This window comes from Saccostrea echinata, unplaced genomic scaffold, assembly GCF_033153115.1.
Source record: "Saccostrea echinata isolate AGI-Se365-2 ecotype Australia unplaced genomic scaffold, CSIRO_AGI_Sech_v1 ptg000010l, whole genome shotgun sequence".
Lineage (NCBI taxonomy): Eukaryota > Metazoa > Mollusca > Bivalvia > Ostreida > Ostreidae > Saccostrea > Saccostrea echinata.
Window position 1 is genome coordinate 2,140,451 of NW_026889759.1, and position 18,543 is coordinate 2,158,993.

At 32.2% G+C, this 18,543-nt stretch overlaps 1 protein-coding gene across 2 annotated transcripts in view; it reads right to left on the bottom strand.

Moving 5' to 3' along the window:
• LOC133184124 (uncharacterized) overlaps positions 1 to 17,877 on the bottom strand; it is a 46,969-nt gene extending 29,092 nt beyond the window's left edge. Inside the window, exons 1-4 of one of the 2 annotated variants that reach the window (XM_061318990.1) lie at positions 17,583 to 17,877; positions 15,517 to 15,609; positions 12,017 to 12,080; positions 1,369 to 1,601 (exon numbers count right to left, since the gene is read on the bottom strand). In XM_061318990.1, coding sequence (XP_061174974.1) covers positions 1,369 to 1,601; positions 12,017 to 12,080; positions 15,517 to 15,609; positions 17,583 to 17,601 — 409 coding nt within the window. In that variant the 5' untranslated portion in view covers positions 17,602 to 17,877. Of the gene's footprint in view, positions 1 to 1,368; positions 1,602 to 12,016; positions 12,081 to 15,438; positions 15,461 to 15,516; positions 15,610 to 17,582 lie in introns of those variants that run through there. The other variant, XM_061318991.1, reaches the window with a different exon arrangement.
• Positions 17,878 to 18,543: the final 666 nt, after the last annotated feature.

Sequence of the window (18,543 nt, forward strand, 5' to 3'; positions counted from 1 at the left end):
CACTGTTTCAACTTTGATATTTATTAGCGAGACAGAATTTTCACAGATTTTAATTATTGTTGTTTGTAATCTTTTATTGTAAAATTCATATGAAAATGAAATTTTTGCAAGTAAACAGTCTCGTATTTATACAAAAATAAAGTTCTCAAGAATAAAAGGTGATTTACAGTGCATGTATAACTTTAGTGCAGTATGCAATTTATTTTGTTCCATGACATTTTGAACTCAATTTTGTTCTCAAAAATTAAATCCCCTGATATAATTGAACTGAAAAAAATATACATGTAATTTAGAAAGTCCTTCAAAAGCTAATAACCAATACACATGAATATATGTGACTATATATGGTTAAAAAGTTGAAGTATTTGTACAATACTTTGACTACAAAAGTACATTATACTTGCCTCTGGTGGGTATGGGGTATATTACATGGCCAAATTATTTTTTTCACCTTCCCTTGAAACTGATTTTCATAAGGTTTAAAAATTTATGATCTCCAAATCATTAAATTTTTCTTTTGTCTTTGGAATTTGACATCTAGGGAAAGAATTTCAAGCCATACAAGTAGGGATAGGGGTATTGAAATTTACACAGTCATTCATGTGTTGGTGAGGAAAATGTTTAAGTTCAATACTGAACCAACTTTAATATTCCCATTCTTGGATTTGTCAAAATCTTTTCAGACAAAGAAAAAGTTATCACACACTGAAGTGTAAATACATTTTATTACTAGTACAAGAAAATATCCTTGAGAAATATTATTCAACACATCCAATCCTATCACACAATTCATGTTTAAAGCTTAATTGACATAAACTGATAAACCCTTGCTTATTATGAACTCTTTGACGTCTAGACCATTTTATTACTTGCAGACAATAACTGTTGCGTAATTGGATAGATTGCACCCATTAGGCTTGAGATAGAATTTAGTACCGGGTATATCTGCTCTTTGGGGTTTTTGAAGATTTACTATAAATTGCTGCATCTGAAAAATACGAGCATTATTGGAGCATGTATAGTAATTTTTTGATCTGGACATTTTATTTAATTGCTTTTTTGTGGTAACTGTGTAGTAGTTTTGGCTATATGAACCAAGGATATCAACCTGGGTAGCTCAGTGGTTAGAGCACCTGACTAGTAATGGAGGGGTCCAAAGGTTTAATTCTCAATCCAGCCATAAATTTTTTCCTATTACATTTAGAACATTTGACCAGTTCTGCCGGGGCAAAGAATCTGGGATATCTTCCATGGCAAAAGACAATTTACTTAACTTTTAATTTTCTAAATAACCAAAGATTTCATTAAGCATTTTAAGACTATACAACAATCATTAAGGAAACCATCTTTTTCTTCCTTTGATCTTACCAGTAATAAAACCCTTTCCTAATTGGTCATATCTCTGGAACACCTTGTTGTACGCCTCCCTTTCAGAGACAGAGGGGACCTCGATTGGCACCTCCGCTTGTTCTGTGACAGCGACGTTCTCTGGTAAAACTTTTGGAACCAGTCTTCCTCTTAGAACTCCATTGATGAGATGCACGGCTACCATAAACTCGCCAACATTTAAAAGGTTGTCGTTGTTGACATCTGCTAGATTCCTGTCAAAAAAAAAAAAGAGTTATTTCCCTTTGACCACTACATAATTATACTAAGATACCTGACTATTAAGCATTGATGAATTCTTTAAAATTGCACATTTTATTTTACATTCTTTTAATGAGAGTTTTTAAATAAGTCTTTATAAGTTGTATTTAGTAACTATCTCTTCAAGAAAAAGTTTCAAATGTTAATCAGTACGGAACCAATTCTTTAAGAACAGTTAAAGTTTCTGGGGATAACTCTTTGTTGACGCAAGGCCAAGAGAAGTCATCCACTTTTAGAAGGATCAGTGAAGGATTGGCAGTTCTTCAATAGCTTTTACAGATCGTATTTAAGGTTTAGCAAGGTGGCCCATTCGTCATGAATGAATTCAAATATATATGTCAATACTTCCATTTAAAAACCCTCTACCTTACTAAAATATTTGTATATTAACTGGATATCAGCCTGCAATTTCTACCATTATTATACTGAAATAGTCAACACTCGGTACGGATTTTAAAGTGAGATAAATGCTCAAATATTTAGTCGACCTGTTGATTATTCACCTCCAAAATAAGTGTGCAAACATAAGTTACTTGTTAAAATTATTTAAAGTTTACATGAAAACGACTAATTATAACAAATATTTAAATCTTAAAAATGCAATGCAAGATCCCAAGCATCAACTCCATGTGAAACTAATTAAAAGCAGGGCTATTCCAAACAACAAGGTGTATATTTCTTGGTATGGTACTGGCATTTTCAGAGAAAAAGTCTGTGTCAACATTAAATAGATATAAAAAACAGAGGCCACTTGTTCATTGCTAGGTAGTGGACAAATACATTAAACTTGAAAACGTGAAGTTGGTCCATAAAATATCCCACAGGACAGATATTACTGGATGTGTGTAAATAACAAAAATCAATAAAACCTACAGCAACAAACTGTCCCATGAAAATTTCATTCTTTATAAATGAAGAGACTGGAATTGACTTTGAATACATAATTTAGTTTGTAATTCTTCTAATCCTTGGTGCATGACATTACATGCACAATGTCTTTTAATGAGATGAGACTCTGTTTGTTTAAGTAGTCCTTGGGTCCACTGATTCTTTTAATCACTGTTAAGTAAACTAATTTTTAAGGTGTGCCCAGGAAACAGGTTGATTTTTTTTTTTTCATGATAGGATTTGGAAGACTTCTCAAAACAGGTCCAATCTCTTTGCTAGCTGGTCTGCATGTAAAATTCCTTTCCTTCTTAATTTTTATCAAGTGTTTTACAGAATCTGGGGGCAGAAAACATCCAAATTTATATCTACAAGTAATTAACATCTCTAACTCCCAAGATCAAGAGGGTCCCAGCAACAGCTTGCCGGACATCTACATGCATGAGGTTCACAGTCTTAAAAATACTTCCGATATAGCAAGGACAAGGGGACTTCTTATACTGAACAAAAATGGTTATAGTGAAAATCAAGCAAATACCTGCCAAAAACCCAGCAATATATTTTGTCACCAATGACTTCAAATGAAATGTTAACTAACTGATATACTTGCAGTTATAAGTTTATTGATATCATATACTGAGTCATCAATTATTACAGGAATATAGGAACCCATTCAGTTTAGTGAATTGACAGGCTCAATACCTTATGCCCTGTTAAATTTTAATGTGTTTCTTTCATAGAGATATCTATCCTAATGGGGAAAATTACTTTCAATCACACACCTTTCTACTTTCAATGAATCATGAGGGTCACAAACCAATTTCTATGGCCATTTGTTATGCACCTGGGTAATGGTTCAGTTTTAGAAAAGATTGAATTTTCATGAAAATTAATAAGGCTCTATTTATGAAATGGTCCTTAACATTATGCCTTTTATAGCATAGATTAATCAAATTGGACTAAATCGAGCCAACACAATTACCTAGACCAAAACTAATGGCAAGGTGAGAAAGAACTTTCTATTTTGAGTTAAAGAGGCGATGCATGTAGGAACTGACATTTGTGACTCCTTGGTTCTTTATCATTTTCCTCAGATACTGAGCCATAAAGAACAGGAAGTTTCCATGATAAAGGTATCCAAAGTCTTTTCTGTTGCAGACCATTAAGTTCCCAGCCAAATCAGTCAATTTTGTGTCTGTAGATAAAATCTATCAGGACTGTGATTACGACACTGGTTTCTAATCAATGGCCACATACCTGTATCATACAGGCCATACAGTATTGTACGTCCTTCTAAAGGGACACAGATGACACATGGTCATAAAAAAAATCAATTATGCAGGAATAAGCTGCCATGGAAAATACATCTATACCTTACATAAAAGTCAATTACAAGCCACATTTAAAGTCTATTACATTTGTTTTTGTTGTTGTTGTTTTTACAGTAGTATATATTTTACCCTTTATTAAAATAGAAATTTCAAAATTATAGAACCTAATAAAAACCACCAACAATGGTGACTGATGTGTCTGCCAATCTGACTCCATTTTGGCCAATGTAATCCATAATGTATTTCCTTCTGGCTGCATTTGCTTCAATCAGAAATTTTTCAAGATTTAAGATATTTTATAATACTCCCAGTTTTCAATAAACTGAAGCAATAGATGGGTATTGGCCAAAAAATCAAATTAGAAACTTTAAGTGATAAATGGAATCAGGAAAGGTACAATCTAATATGGTCTCTATTTCCACCTAATGCCTTTGATTTCCAAACATACATAAATGAAAACATTTCTTTTTCCCTTTTAATTGACCAGATTGAACAACATGTGTTGTATGACTTTTTGAAGTTTCTATATTTTCCCAATACCAATGCATGTTATTTCATACTCTAGCCTGCAGACATTGAGTCCCGCTCTATTGACAAAAAATTCTAATGGATCAATCCACTGCATGACATCTTTTTTAGATAACCCAGTGAACTCAGGTACACCATTCTCTTTCCAATCACTGGGTAGATTTAAAGTACTCGGCAAGTTGAGGTGCAAGTCTGCACCAACAAGGTGTGACAAACTTGATAACATCTATACTTATTGTAACATGCTGTCTGGAGATATAATATTCATCCTTTTATTCAAGCTTTCTTTACTCGATGTAGATAAAATATCAACTATTTTTCTTTGAAACATTAACCATTTGCTCTAACTGAACACCATGCAGTCATATATTGCTGTCTTGGTCTACTAAGGTTATGATGAGAAGACTGTGTACATCAGTACCATTATATTAAAATCTGCTCATCGGAGACAGACAAATATTTGGTTAAACAAGACTACATTACACTTTGAAACAACCACATTCTGAAGCTTATGAAAATTGTTGAAAATGTAAATACACAGCACTCAATGACCTTTCTTTAACACTGTCTAATGAAAAATACCAGGTAAATCAGCTGAAAGTAGTCAACTGAAACTGCCTAAGTACTGGGCTTTAAAATTAATGCTTGATTGCAATTAGGCCATTCCAAGTTTTTCTCTGTTTAGTGTCCACCTATTATTCAAGAACCTAGATACCCATTAAAAAACACACACACAAGCCAAAAAACCTCAGACTTCAATACAGTGAAACTTGTCTAATCTGGATGTTGTGTATTCCGAGATCTTGCCTAATATCCTAAAAACTTTAAGTTCCTTTCAGTAAACTCGATAGTTTAGAATGTTGTCTAATCCAGAATGTTGTCTAATCTGGTCAATTTCTATGGAACCAGTGGTGTCTGTATTAGACAAGTTTTACTTTATAGTCATAAAAATTACATCTTTCAAAGGATTTTTGATTTTATTATTCTATTTTTTTTTTTTTACAAAAAGATGTTCCTTTGCAAATGAAGGTGGTAAATGCCAAGTATTTTCTAATTTGACAGATTCTCTAAAAAGAATTCAGAAGTTTCCATCAAAATAATCAATTTCTGGACTTTAAATTTTGTGTGCTTTTTCTGGTCTGGGGTGTCAAAAACAAAGGCACACACAGAAGCTGAACATAGAAAAAATTTCGAATGGCCTTATTTCTTACAACAGTCTCAAATTTTCTGGTCTGAGATACAGAACCTACAAAAGCATGATTATGTGACTCATATACATGCTATTTAATGGAAATAATGAATATAGAATACTGGACCAGATCTGATTTAGTTACAGCAAAGTCTCCATGAGGTTTAACAAGCAAACAACACAGACTACTGGCATTGTAAATGTCCATTACATTGAAACAAATTGTCATCTAACACCAAACCTGCACAAACACAATATAATATTATGTTTAAGAAACAATTAAGAATGCAATTTGACTTCTGAAATTGGATAAGACATTGGTGTGACTCAGAGCTTAACTGTCCCACCTCCATTGTTATAAGTATGCAGCATATTTCACTCACAGCTGCCTTAAGTTACATCTTTCACATTTGTTGTTTTTCCAGCTTTCTTTATCTAATTTCAGATTAAAAATCAAAAGTACCTGAGTGTCTCTTTCAAAGAATAGCCATTGGATAAATAAAGATTATGGTAAAAGAAAATGATCAATAAATTCTTTTACAAGTGAGGCAAAGTCTCGCAAGATAAGGGTGTTCAATTACAAAGATGGGTTTGCAGTTTATAAAGATTACATTGGATCTGTATGCTTTATTATATGGAAAAGAGAACTAAATGCAGGATTTCAAACACCATCAGAATGATATATTTCATCAGCGCATAGCTTAATAAAATAGCTTGGGAATTGACTAGGGATCCACTCAAAATCATAGTGGTACACACGAGTCCTTTGATATGATCTAAATTGAATAAAGAGTAGTGTACCCCATATAAGGTAAAGAGTGTAATGAATAGATGATATAACCACTCTGAAAATTAGTACCTGGAGTACTTATTAAAAGTCAAATGGTGACATCATCAAATAAAATATTTAGTGATATCACACATTACAAATTACTGTTAAACTCCTAAAATCTAAAGTGGAGTCCTAGCTGCTTCCAAAATAAGACCCTGCTCACTCTTCCAAGAAAATGCAGGTCACATGCAGAATCCAATGCATAACTTCTCTGAATTAATTTAAAAAAAATATTCAGAACAAGATTTTAATAACATAAGGGTCAAAATCCCCCCCCCCCTTTTGAAAAATATGCTTCTTCAAAACTGTAACAAGGACACATACTCCCTAATGCATGAATAGCATTGGAATGGACTATCTCCAAAAACTTTAAATCTAGGACACCAAAATTGTTGACCTTAATTAAGGTAGACATATCTATTTATACACACACAAGCATGCTAAATTTATCTCCAGAGCTTTGATCTAAAAATGTTGCACAGAATGACAAAATTAAACTTATTTCCATGCATGACTGATTGTTTGCAGGTCTACTTGCCTTTTTGCATGGGATGAATTTTAATAAACAATATTTATTTAAATCTTAAAATTTTAAGAATTTCCCAACATCATTGTTACCCCTGTACACTGGGAGACATAGAAACACAGCCATGTGAGAAATTTAGTACCGTGAAATTTGGATGCCACAGTCAACAGAATGTAAAGATGTAAATCTCTGATCGGATTCCCTAATGGCTGAAGGCTGTCAGTAACTTGACACAAATATTTGACATACAAATCATTACTCCTTCCATCTTAATCAATCACAAACCTTAACTTAAAAAAAGACAGATATTTAAACATTGTACTCAATTTACATTTCATCGATACTATTCAGTCTTTTCAGCCCTCTAACTGATTAACTCTAATTGATCTTTCTACGAGATTGAATAGGTGTGAATGTTCTTGGTAAGATATTATTGCAGTACAACTAAGACCTGATAACATTCATTCTACAATACAGGACCTATTTAACCTATTTTAAAAGAGGACTGCGATTTAAGTGGGTATAAATGTATAACTAAAGTGCTCCAAAAAACTCCATAAATATCAATATCATACCTTTAACCTAAATTGTCCATATTAATGTCCCCCCCCAAAAAATTATTTATAATATATAGAAATAATAACTTATTCTTATCTGAATACATATTTAATTTTGAAAAAAAGAAAGGAAAAACAAAACTGATATAAACCAGAATAGATAAATATAGATTAAGACCAGAACTTCTTTAAATACTAACTAGGATGTCAATGGAATGAAAACATTTGAAAAGTGCAATTAAATTCCTTCTGCAAAATTTTTTTACAAAACTGATTTAAAACAAATTATTACAATCTACATCTAATAAGTTTACAAACAATAATGTGTCTCTCTAATGTGTCATCTAGTTAGAATAAAAAAGTTTCTCAATGTAACTGAAATGTTTCTTTATCATATTGGCTAATTTCATACAGCACATTAAATGTTCTGAATCCCAAACATTCATTAACACAGATATAGAAATAACTGAATAGGAATGAAGGTTGCTGAAAAACAATTCCTGTGCTATGAGGAAAAAAAACAGCCATCAATTTGTCTAACCTATGTCCAATGACCTGCCCAGGTTTCTCATAAGTGCCACTCATTAATTTCTAATTCATCAAATAATTTTATCCTTGTGTCCTTTCTTTATAAGACCTTGATAATCCGTAACCAAACAATAAACATGTCCTCCCCAAACATGACAGGAGAATTAATTGTGGAATAGGTATTTATAAAAAATAAAAAATATAAGCAAAAAATAAACTACACCACACACAGGACGTTAATAGGCCCTAATGGGTAATAAATATATAAAATAATTAGTTTCTATAGTTATCAGTAGTTTCAGTTGAGCCATTTCAATGTATTATAAATCTTTCCTATTCAATTTTTTTTTTTTTTTGCTTTTTTTCTTTTGTTTGTTTGTTTGTTTTTCTTTTTGTGTTTTGTTTTCAAATCTACAAGATTTTCAACATAAATTTCGTTTAAATTCATAAAATAATAACTATTGGACATGGTCACTGACTATGAAAATAACTTTCTAAAAATCTACAAGGAAATGAAGACTTTTTTATGCACATTACAATTCAAAAGAAAAAAAAAGGAAATGTTGATCAACATGATCAATGTGTATGTGATTTTTTCCATTCATGTTTGGAGATTTTTGGTCACCACCCTTGACTCATTCACAGCTTTCTAGTCAGTCCGTTCAACGTACCATGAACATGATGGTCAAATATCGGATTATTTGCATACCTGACAAGAAGACAGAACAAAAGCCTTACAAATAACCTATACAAATTTACTTCTTTACTTTACATACAGGTATTTACTGATAAAAAAATTTAATATGCAGATGTTCCTCTTTTTTGACAAGCCTTGTGCTAATTCTCGCCACTGAATGAGGCAGTGGAATTTGTTTTTGATTTACTGGTTGTCTTTTTTTATATACCTCAGTATGATATAATTTTTAGATAGACTACAAAAGACTGACAACGGAAAACTCTCAGATCTCCCTGATAAGCCCCTCGGAGACATAATCATTTCAAGACAGTCTGCAAGGAGACATGTCCTGAATCAAAGTATTTCTATCAGGACCTAAGACTGTAAGAGGAGAACTTACAAAAAAATATTTTCCTTTAAAAATTTATACTCAAGAATAGATGCACTTTAATAAATGCTTAAAGACACTCCAAATATGTTTTATTTTACACAAGATGAAGATTTCTTTTTTCAGTCATTATTTCCCTGTGGTAAGATTGCCACCAGATGTTATAAATATTTACAACTTTGTAAGGAAAAAAACATTTGGTGTCAACTCATGTGCATAATCTAAGGCACACATTGCATAAATCAAGATATTTGTCTTAAATTTGAATCTTCAAATAGAGCAAAGAAGGACATTACAAAATAAAGGATGTCATGAATGTTTATATATGTTATTACATTGAATATTCACAGATTAAAAGAATATCAATGCATTCATGATAATTCAAGTCCCAGTTCAATTAAGGTCCAAATCTCCATGTAATTAATATGGACTATTCAGTATATATGAAATTCCAGGCAACCTGCATGCTCCAGACAACACATAGTAATATTTCTTAACTGCATGCTGACAAATTTTAAACAATTTTTGATATTAATCAGAACAAGCAAGTTGTTATATATATAAAAATATGATATTTAAAAACTACCAACTAAAGCTAACCATTTTGAAAACTGTAGAAACCATTTTTTTTTCTCTCTCTTTTTTTCAACTTTTGCATTAAAAACTTTATTTTTTTAAAGTTGCTCCCTCTCATTTTTAATGAAAACTTTAACTTTCAGTAATAAATTAAAAAAAAAAAATCTCTTAAAACCTGTTTTTTAGAACTGCCCATATGAAGACAATACTGTAGAACACTATGTTTTTCCCACACCTTATTTTTCGCGAGATAGTAATACTGTATTTATAAGCCAAACAAAATCTTTATGAATTTTGGTTATTGATATATATAATCTTATATAAAAACTACACTGTATATATCCATAGGAGAAATCACATCTCCGTGTAAAAATATAACTACAGTCAAACCTTGTTATCTCGAACTTGATGGGACCATGGAAAAACTTCAAGATATCCAAGGGTTCAAGAAAATGAGGGTAAAATACATAGACAAAAAGTGACTGGGACTTCCAAATGAATTTCAATATCTCCATGATATTTGAGATATCAGTGTTAGAGATATTAAAGTTCAACTGTATATCAGCAGAAAACTAAATGTTAACACACCAACCAAAATAGAGAGTGTTCAGTGCATAAAATACACTATAAAAAAATTAATTACAATTTTCTATATCTTACAGAAAAAAGAGCATCATGGTGAATATTTTGTACACATAAAGTAAAAAATAATTCTCTAAATTAGTCTTACAGAAGGAGATTCCCTTCTATGGAGCACCATGACTCATCTGTTTTTACTTAAAAGATTATCTAAGCATTGACAAATGAAATGCATAGAGAAAGCCATAAAAATAACCCTGCAACATTCAGGCTTGACAAATTCTACCAGCGCTACCACCTAAGTTACAACTTAATTTAGCTGTATATTAATAACATCTTTCCACTATCATTATTCATGCCAAATGGAATTCTTTGTGACACAGGATGACAAACTTCATAAATATTTGAATAAAAATTTTCACAAATACATGTATGTAAACAAGCTTCTCCTGTCTCCAGAATAGAATGCTAGACCAATTGACATTTGAAACTTCTTTTTTCGTTAAAAAAATGCAGGTTAAATAGTTTGAGATCTGATTTAAAGGTAAAATTCTGTTGTTTTTTTTCAGATATCTTGTTGTTAACATCATACACGATTTTAGTTTTCTAAACACGACTTCTACTAAACAGGTGGCCAAAAGTGATCCCCGAATATCCATATTAAATTGTTATACATGAATATAAGAGGCACAGCTCTAAAGTTATCAATATCTAACATGTAACTCAGCTCTCCTTGCTATGTAATGAGCTTAGAAAGGTCGCGAATACTTTTCATCGAACAAAAATTTAAGAGGGACATTAAGTCAAACAAAATATTTCATCTTTGAATGAAAAGACAAAAATTTAGCAACTGAAGATGCCTGAGAGTGAGAGAATATCTATAGTTCACACAGTAGTCTCTATGTTACGAGATTATGTATAATAAATATTTGCAATGATAGCATGTCAACTGTTGTAAGTTATCGTTAGGTAGGGCTTGGGGATGTCAAAAATTTTACTTCCCCATCGATATTTTATGATCTCGTCTGTATTGTGTTATTCTTTAGCTGTGTATTTCTTATCTGTGTACACAAGATATCATTTCCCTGAATTCTAAACAATCAAGCTGGTAAGGAATTTGAAACAAAATGTTATAAAAATAAGGATATCTTTGGTGTGTTCTATTCTTATTGAATATGATCCCTTTAAAGACAATACAGATAATTATCTATTTCCCCATTTCTTTCAACCAAAAGCAAATGAATTACCATATTGTCTGCAATGGCTATTTTAATCTTGCCTTACATTTCTGAGTAAAAAGTCTGGCAAGTAAAGAAGTTGAAACATCAAGGTACATGAGCATTTCTGATATTGAAAGACACCCATGCCAAGGCTGATCAGACAAACTTTCCTTCTAACAATTTCAAGTAATACTAATTTGTTTCAGAACCAACAATCAAATAATTTGATTAAAGTCAGATCCTCGATCCACTCCTTCTTTTTTATTTTTTTTTTACACAAGATAATGACCAAAAAAAAAGGAGAAAATCAAGGATCTGATTTTAGTCAGACTGAAAATCAAATCACTTGTGATGGGTGCCACTTTATCAAATTTTGTAATGCTTTGCCAAATTCTACTAACAAACAGGCAAACATGTGAAAAGAAATGTGGCAATGGTAAAAAAAGATTGGCTATTCCAAAGCAAGTACTTGCAGGCATCATTATATGCCTAATCTGAACTATGCTTTGTCTTGGTTATAAGCTAGAAATTTCTCTGAGTAAATGATTACTTACCATATTTTGCTTAGTACTGTCAAAGGTAGTCTGGAGTGAAGAAAGATGTCTCTGGCTCTCTCCCCTGTAATAATGATCAAATATATGAAATGAATTTCTTATATTTCATAGATATGTCTCACATATGTTTGACCATCCGTCATTTTGAAGTGAACAAAGCAATGTGAATTTACATATGTACATATGTAATGTGTAAAAAATACAAAAGGCCCAAGAGCCTGGTGATGCTCACCTGAAAATTTGGAGAACAAACAAAAGAGAAGAAATTTAAAAGTGTTTATACGAGGTTCTGAAGTGCAAAACTGACAAGCTTTGATGACCTTGAGTTCTATACTGTTAAAGATGTGTTACAATGAAAATGCCTACAATTTAAAAAAAGAGGTCACCATGAACCCTTTTTCGTGGAAAAATATGCCTAGGTTTCATTATCCCTATGCCTCACAAGTATAAACTATGTTGCTATTGACAACCAGACAAAGAACTGTGACCTACACATCAATTCACCAAGATACATTAGCTGATAAGTTTTGATAATTTAAGGTCTCACAGTGTAAAAAGTTTTGACAATGCATGTGAGTAAAATCTATAAAGTAGGTCACCATGACCTGTTTAGAGTTCTTCCATTTAAATACCTAATGAAGAATCTATTGAACAGGATTAATGGTCCTAAACCTTAGAGAGTCCTTGATATGTAGCTGAAAAAGATATGACAATAAATTAATGAATTGGGGGAGGGGGAAAGTAAATCATCATGCCCTACTTTCTGGTTGACTGGCCCCAAAATGTATCCACTAATAAAGTTTGATGATCCTAATTCTTAAAGTGTTCCAAGAAAATATATTGCTAAATAAATATGACAGTGAATAATCTTCAATTCAGGTAAACTTGCAAGTAAAAAATTTGAAAGTAACATAACCTTGAACTTGCTTACATGCCCTTGACTTTGACTGGGATTTCCAGTTACATTGTACTAAATTTAAAGAATGGTAACCAAAAAATAAACCTTGCCCTTATAAGTTGGTAAGATGAGTCATACATGTATATATATATATATATATATATATATATATATATATATGAAGGAAAGCAGCTTGTCCATCCATCAGAAATTACAGTATTACATATGTGACACATTACCTTCCTATCAAGATTATTCATATTTGTCAAAAGTCTGAAAATTGATGTCATCTCAAATTTTATCATGAAAATTGCACAATAAAAATGGCAAAAAGGAACTCTAGCAAAGTGACAACAGGTGTCTAAAGATAAAAATCTGAATGGTCACTCCTGACAGTCACCATTAAACATACAATCCTAAAAAGTCAACACCGTCTGGACTGTCAATAGAACACATCGCCCTACTATAGGATATCTAAAAGGTTAAGAGAGTGCTAATATCTCTGAAAAATAAAATACGGCTATATACAGCCATGGGTATCTTGGGCCATTCATTTACATTAACATTACATAATGGTCAGTCATTAACAGATTTTGGAATAGCATTGATAGAAATCTGTGTTCCTCCTCTAAATGTCTTATGTCGATCAGAGACCTTTTTTTTGAATGGATATAGGTACAATCCCTAGAGTTTTAAAACTCCTACAGGCTCTAAATAATAGAGTTGTCAAAAATACGGTAAAATTACAGTTAATCACTTTGGTCCACAGAAGGCATGCATCAGCATGATCTACATAGGGACAAGAGAGCCTTTGGATACCATTACAGGACAATAGGTGTTGATCTGTACAACAGATCAGACAGACCTCTATTAAATGTTTATAATGATCTTGGGAAAATAGACTTTTTTGTTTCTTCCTAATAGAAAAAGAAAGATGGGGTGTCTTTCTGCATGGATATGGGTGAAAATTAATTTATACAATATAAAGTGACTGGTCCTGAAAAGTTAAAATAATTTAGGTATAAAATTCTGTAACAAGAATAACCACTCAAACATTCACATACTAAAGGTGATGAAAATTGTGTTTGGTTGGCAAACTGAACATAACAGAGGCGAGCCTGTACATTATATTTATACAAATATCCAGTAACATGTTGTAGGTATGTCCCGAGGGGTCAGGCTTTCACACCTAGCTAGATCAGGAAGTGTATCATTACATCCCTATTGCGATGTCATTTCTTACTTCTTTAATTTTTTTTTTCTTTTTGCTGTGACATTTAAAGTAGTTTTGTTTTTTGTTTTTGTTTTCTTTTTTTTCAAATTTGTAAAAAGTAGAATCAGATATCAATTTGTAGTTTGCTACATAAAATAGTTTATATAAATTAGCATATTTTGTAAGTATATGTCCTGGTAAGTCTATTTAATCTAATAAACCATATGCTCATATTCATTTTTTAAATTGGTGAGCGAACTGTATATACCTTCAATTTGAAGACTATGAGGAAAATTTTTTTTAAAATTTTAAATGCTGTCCAAAAAGTGTATCACCCCCAAATAAGGCTCAAAACAACAATTTTTTTTCTTAAATTCCTGCATAAGGCTAGAAAAGTATAGCAATGACAACAGCTGCAATAGAGTACTGGTAGTACAGGCAATTTATCATGTCAATGCATAATCTGCACAGATGTGACTACATGCAACAAAACATGCACATATATAAAACCAAGTGATTTCACCTGATCCCTTATAAAAACTAATAAATATCTTAATTAACATTGATTCCAATGATGGCTTTTCTATTTTTATTCTTATGAAACACAGTCAGCCAACTTCATGCATAAATTTTGTATTGTGAGCAAAACATGGACTCAGAAACTCAGTCTTTTATCAAAAGGAATGCAGAATCAAGTCTATGTGTGCATAGTGCCTATATACCACTGGAATTTACTCAACCAAAGTCTAAAATGTCCCCTCCTTTTGTTAAGCTCTTAATTATTTATTGCAACATTTACTTAAATTACAAAGCTCTTAATTATTAATTACTTTCCTTTATACATTACAGCATAAATTCTCAGAGGTCATTTGTCACAATGTGTATGTCACAGTAATGAACTTGCATATACATGTACATGTAATTATATAACAATCACCGATATCTTTCTATAAAGGTTATATAATACTTAATGTAATAAAAAATTTACATGATTTTAATCATTGTTTAATTCTTTTAAAAAATCTTCTAAAGAGTGAATGGAGTAAATTAAATATGTTATTTTTATCCAGTTATCCCATGGTACCGGTACATATAATATGTAAAGGGGACACTGAAGTTATAAAAATCAGGATTCAGTTTTCTTGACCCCTCCCTACTGTATGTGAGGTATAATTTTTACCAGTGAGGTGCCCATTCACTGGACCTTGGCTGACCTCTCCCTACTGTATGTGAGGTATAATTTTTACCTGTGAGGACCTTGGCTGACCCCTCCCTACTGTATGTGAGGTATATGTGAGGTATAATTTTCACCTGTGAGGTGTCCATTCACTGGACCTTGGCTGACCCCTCCCTACTGTATGTGAGGTATATGTGAGATATAATTTTTACCTGTGAGGTGCCCATTCAGTGGACCTTGGCTGTAGAACAGGATAGCATGCTGGATCAGTTCTGAAGGAGCAATGTCTGGCCATACCTCAACCTCTGGTGCCAAAAAAAATGTAATACAATATTAGCATTTGCTATACCCTTAAAAATAATTTAGTATTCATACATATTCATGTACATATGTACTACAGAGAAACACAGTCCAATAAATCAGATATTGAGAGGAGCAATCCAATAATTTTGCAATTGGAGCAATCCAATAATTTTGCTATGGGACTGTGTGGATGAAATATGGAAATAACAAACAGTATTCAAGCTCAAAGTCCATTAAAACAATACAAATCGGAAGCAGAGCAAACACGGACCTCCAAAAACATCAGAGGTGGGATCAGGTGCCATGGAGGAGTGAGCATCCCCTGCCGACCGGTCACGCCCGGCGTGAGCTCCTTGTCATGATCGGGAATTTGATATGATGTCCAACATCAAAATTATTGGTTAGCTAATGCCACATCTGTTTAGTAGTCTTTAAATTCTGGTGTGACAGAAGTACCCACAATAAATGCACACAAGCTGTACTTTCATATAAAAATAGCATCTCAGTCTATTTGTGCACTTTTATGGAAAGTGATTTAGATGATTATTGCAAACAAGTTTTATTAAGCAGTATTAAAAGTTTTTTTTTAATTACAAAGTGTTAAAACAGTTATCTTTAGATCAAACAAATCATTATTATTCATACTTAGTCAATGACTCAAGGTCATCGGAAATTGGGGGGTGGGGGGTATTGGGTGCACTCTGAACACACACACAAATCTTTTATTATTAAAAGAATAATTTTAAAATATCATTTGAAACACAATTTCTTCGTAAATTAATCTGTTTTAATAAAGCAATACTGTAATATTTTGTTTATTTCAAATAAGAAAAAATGACCAAGAATGCACTAGAACCACCAAAATCGTACCCATCTGGCTCAGAGGAAAGGGTACCCCTCCCACACCTTCCCCCACACCCCCCTTTCCAAAAACCCGGTGATGGCCCTGTAACTGTGCAACATATTTTTTCAAAGACTGATTCAAATAAAAAGTACAAATACAAGAAGATTATGAATTTCATTTTCTTTCTTTCATCATCTCTGAAATAATCTGAAAAAGGCATATTTCATGGTGGTACATGTATTTGGCTAAGTTAAGCTAAACTAATTATGCATTTCTTGATCCATTAATTTTACTCGCTTTGTCCGTGTATATTGATTTTTTGTGACTGTCATGTCATAGAAAATTATAATCGTACAGCAAAATCGACCAACAGCTGAATGAATCTGTTCCTTTACACACAAGGACAGATTTCATTACTACTCTGTTCAGAGATTTTCAGTGAAGGACCTGTAGACCCACCTACTCCCTATCCCTTTTTTTAACCCCTGGCCCCAATCAGTCCATCTAATCAAGGGAAATATTTGACAGAATACATTAATATTTGACTGAATATTATGGACATTCATTGCCTCCTTAAAAATAAACTTATCCAAAATCAAATTAACAGATGAAACTCGATACCAAAGTTTCTGTTAACATCTCTCTCTCTCTCTCTGAGATTTTTTGGTTAACTAACATCTCTCTCTCATCTCTCTCTGAGTTATATTGCTAGGTGCTTGCTGATATTACCTTCAAAAAATATAAATGTTCCCTTTGAAATACGGTTTTCTTTCCATCATAATCGTGGCTTTGTATTGAAACATAGTATGGAGCTTCAGCGCATATATTAATATCTTGATTTACTCAGAGAAATCACTTTTTTACGCTGGGTATTTTGAATAAATTAACATTACAATATAATCGCGCACTAAGACTTGCGACAGGTAAATAACAGGATCTAATTTCACAATTTTTCAGTTGTCAATTTCTGTTTCTACGGATTATTTCAGTTGTAAATTGTTAACTTGTCAACTGGTAGTGTCCGATGTTTACAAGAACTGTGTCACGTACAAGCTACCCGGAAAATCCCGTCCCACGGTTAATATTTCACTTTCTCCTCCCCAAAAAATCGAAATTAAAAAGCAAACTCACCCGAGTCCTGTTGGTCCATGTTATCACAAAATCTTTCATTCACAACACAGGATAAAAATCCAGAAAGTTAATATTTAATCCATTGCAGAGACACTGCTAATACTAAAACACGTTTACCTGAGTAGTAAATCCATTCATAACATAACCTTTTTTCGAGTTTATCCAAGCATGGTCAAATCGTCGCGCACATCCATGTGTGTAATACTTCTATAGTGCGCCACCTCGCGAGAGTGTGAAGGGAAAATCCAATTTCACAGCTGACACACACGTGTGAAAATATGTTTTGTTTACAAACTTTTTGTCCAGTGTAAATAGTAAATATTTAAATAACACCCAAAGTTTTTCAATTTTCAAAATCCGGTGTGACTGCACTAATATTTATCCTCGATAAACTGATAAATAGTTTGCGCTTTATTATTATATAATTAATCTACATTTAATTATATCAAAAGAAGACTGGTAAAATTTTAATTCACCGTGCCCCGAGCTGAAGTGATGTGTTAATGATCTATTTTGATGGCCCCGTAGTTTATTTTCATTGCGATACGGTATCTTTGTTGCTAGCGGCCAATAGTAAACTAATAAAATGACCTGGCGAATTTTCCACACAAATTTGTATTATGTAAAACAAACATTCTTTTTCCCCCCTCAAACAACCCTTCTCTTGCCATGTATTTTTTTCAACAGAAATAAAAATAAATCAAGCAATTACAATGTTTGTATAAAATTCACTTTATTACATACCTAGCATAACTCTAATGTTCAGTAGTTATTATGAAGAAGTGTCAAATAAAGATTGCAACACCCTTAAAAATTGTTTCCTAAATAAAACTATACAGAAAAGTAAAAAATTTCTAATGTTTTACTGAGTGGTCCAAAAAATAATGTAAATGTTACTAATAAAATTCTGAGAGTTTGGTACTACCATTAACAATTAAAGACAAAACAAATTAAATTTTAA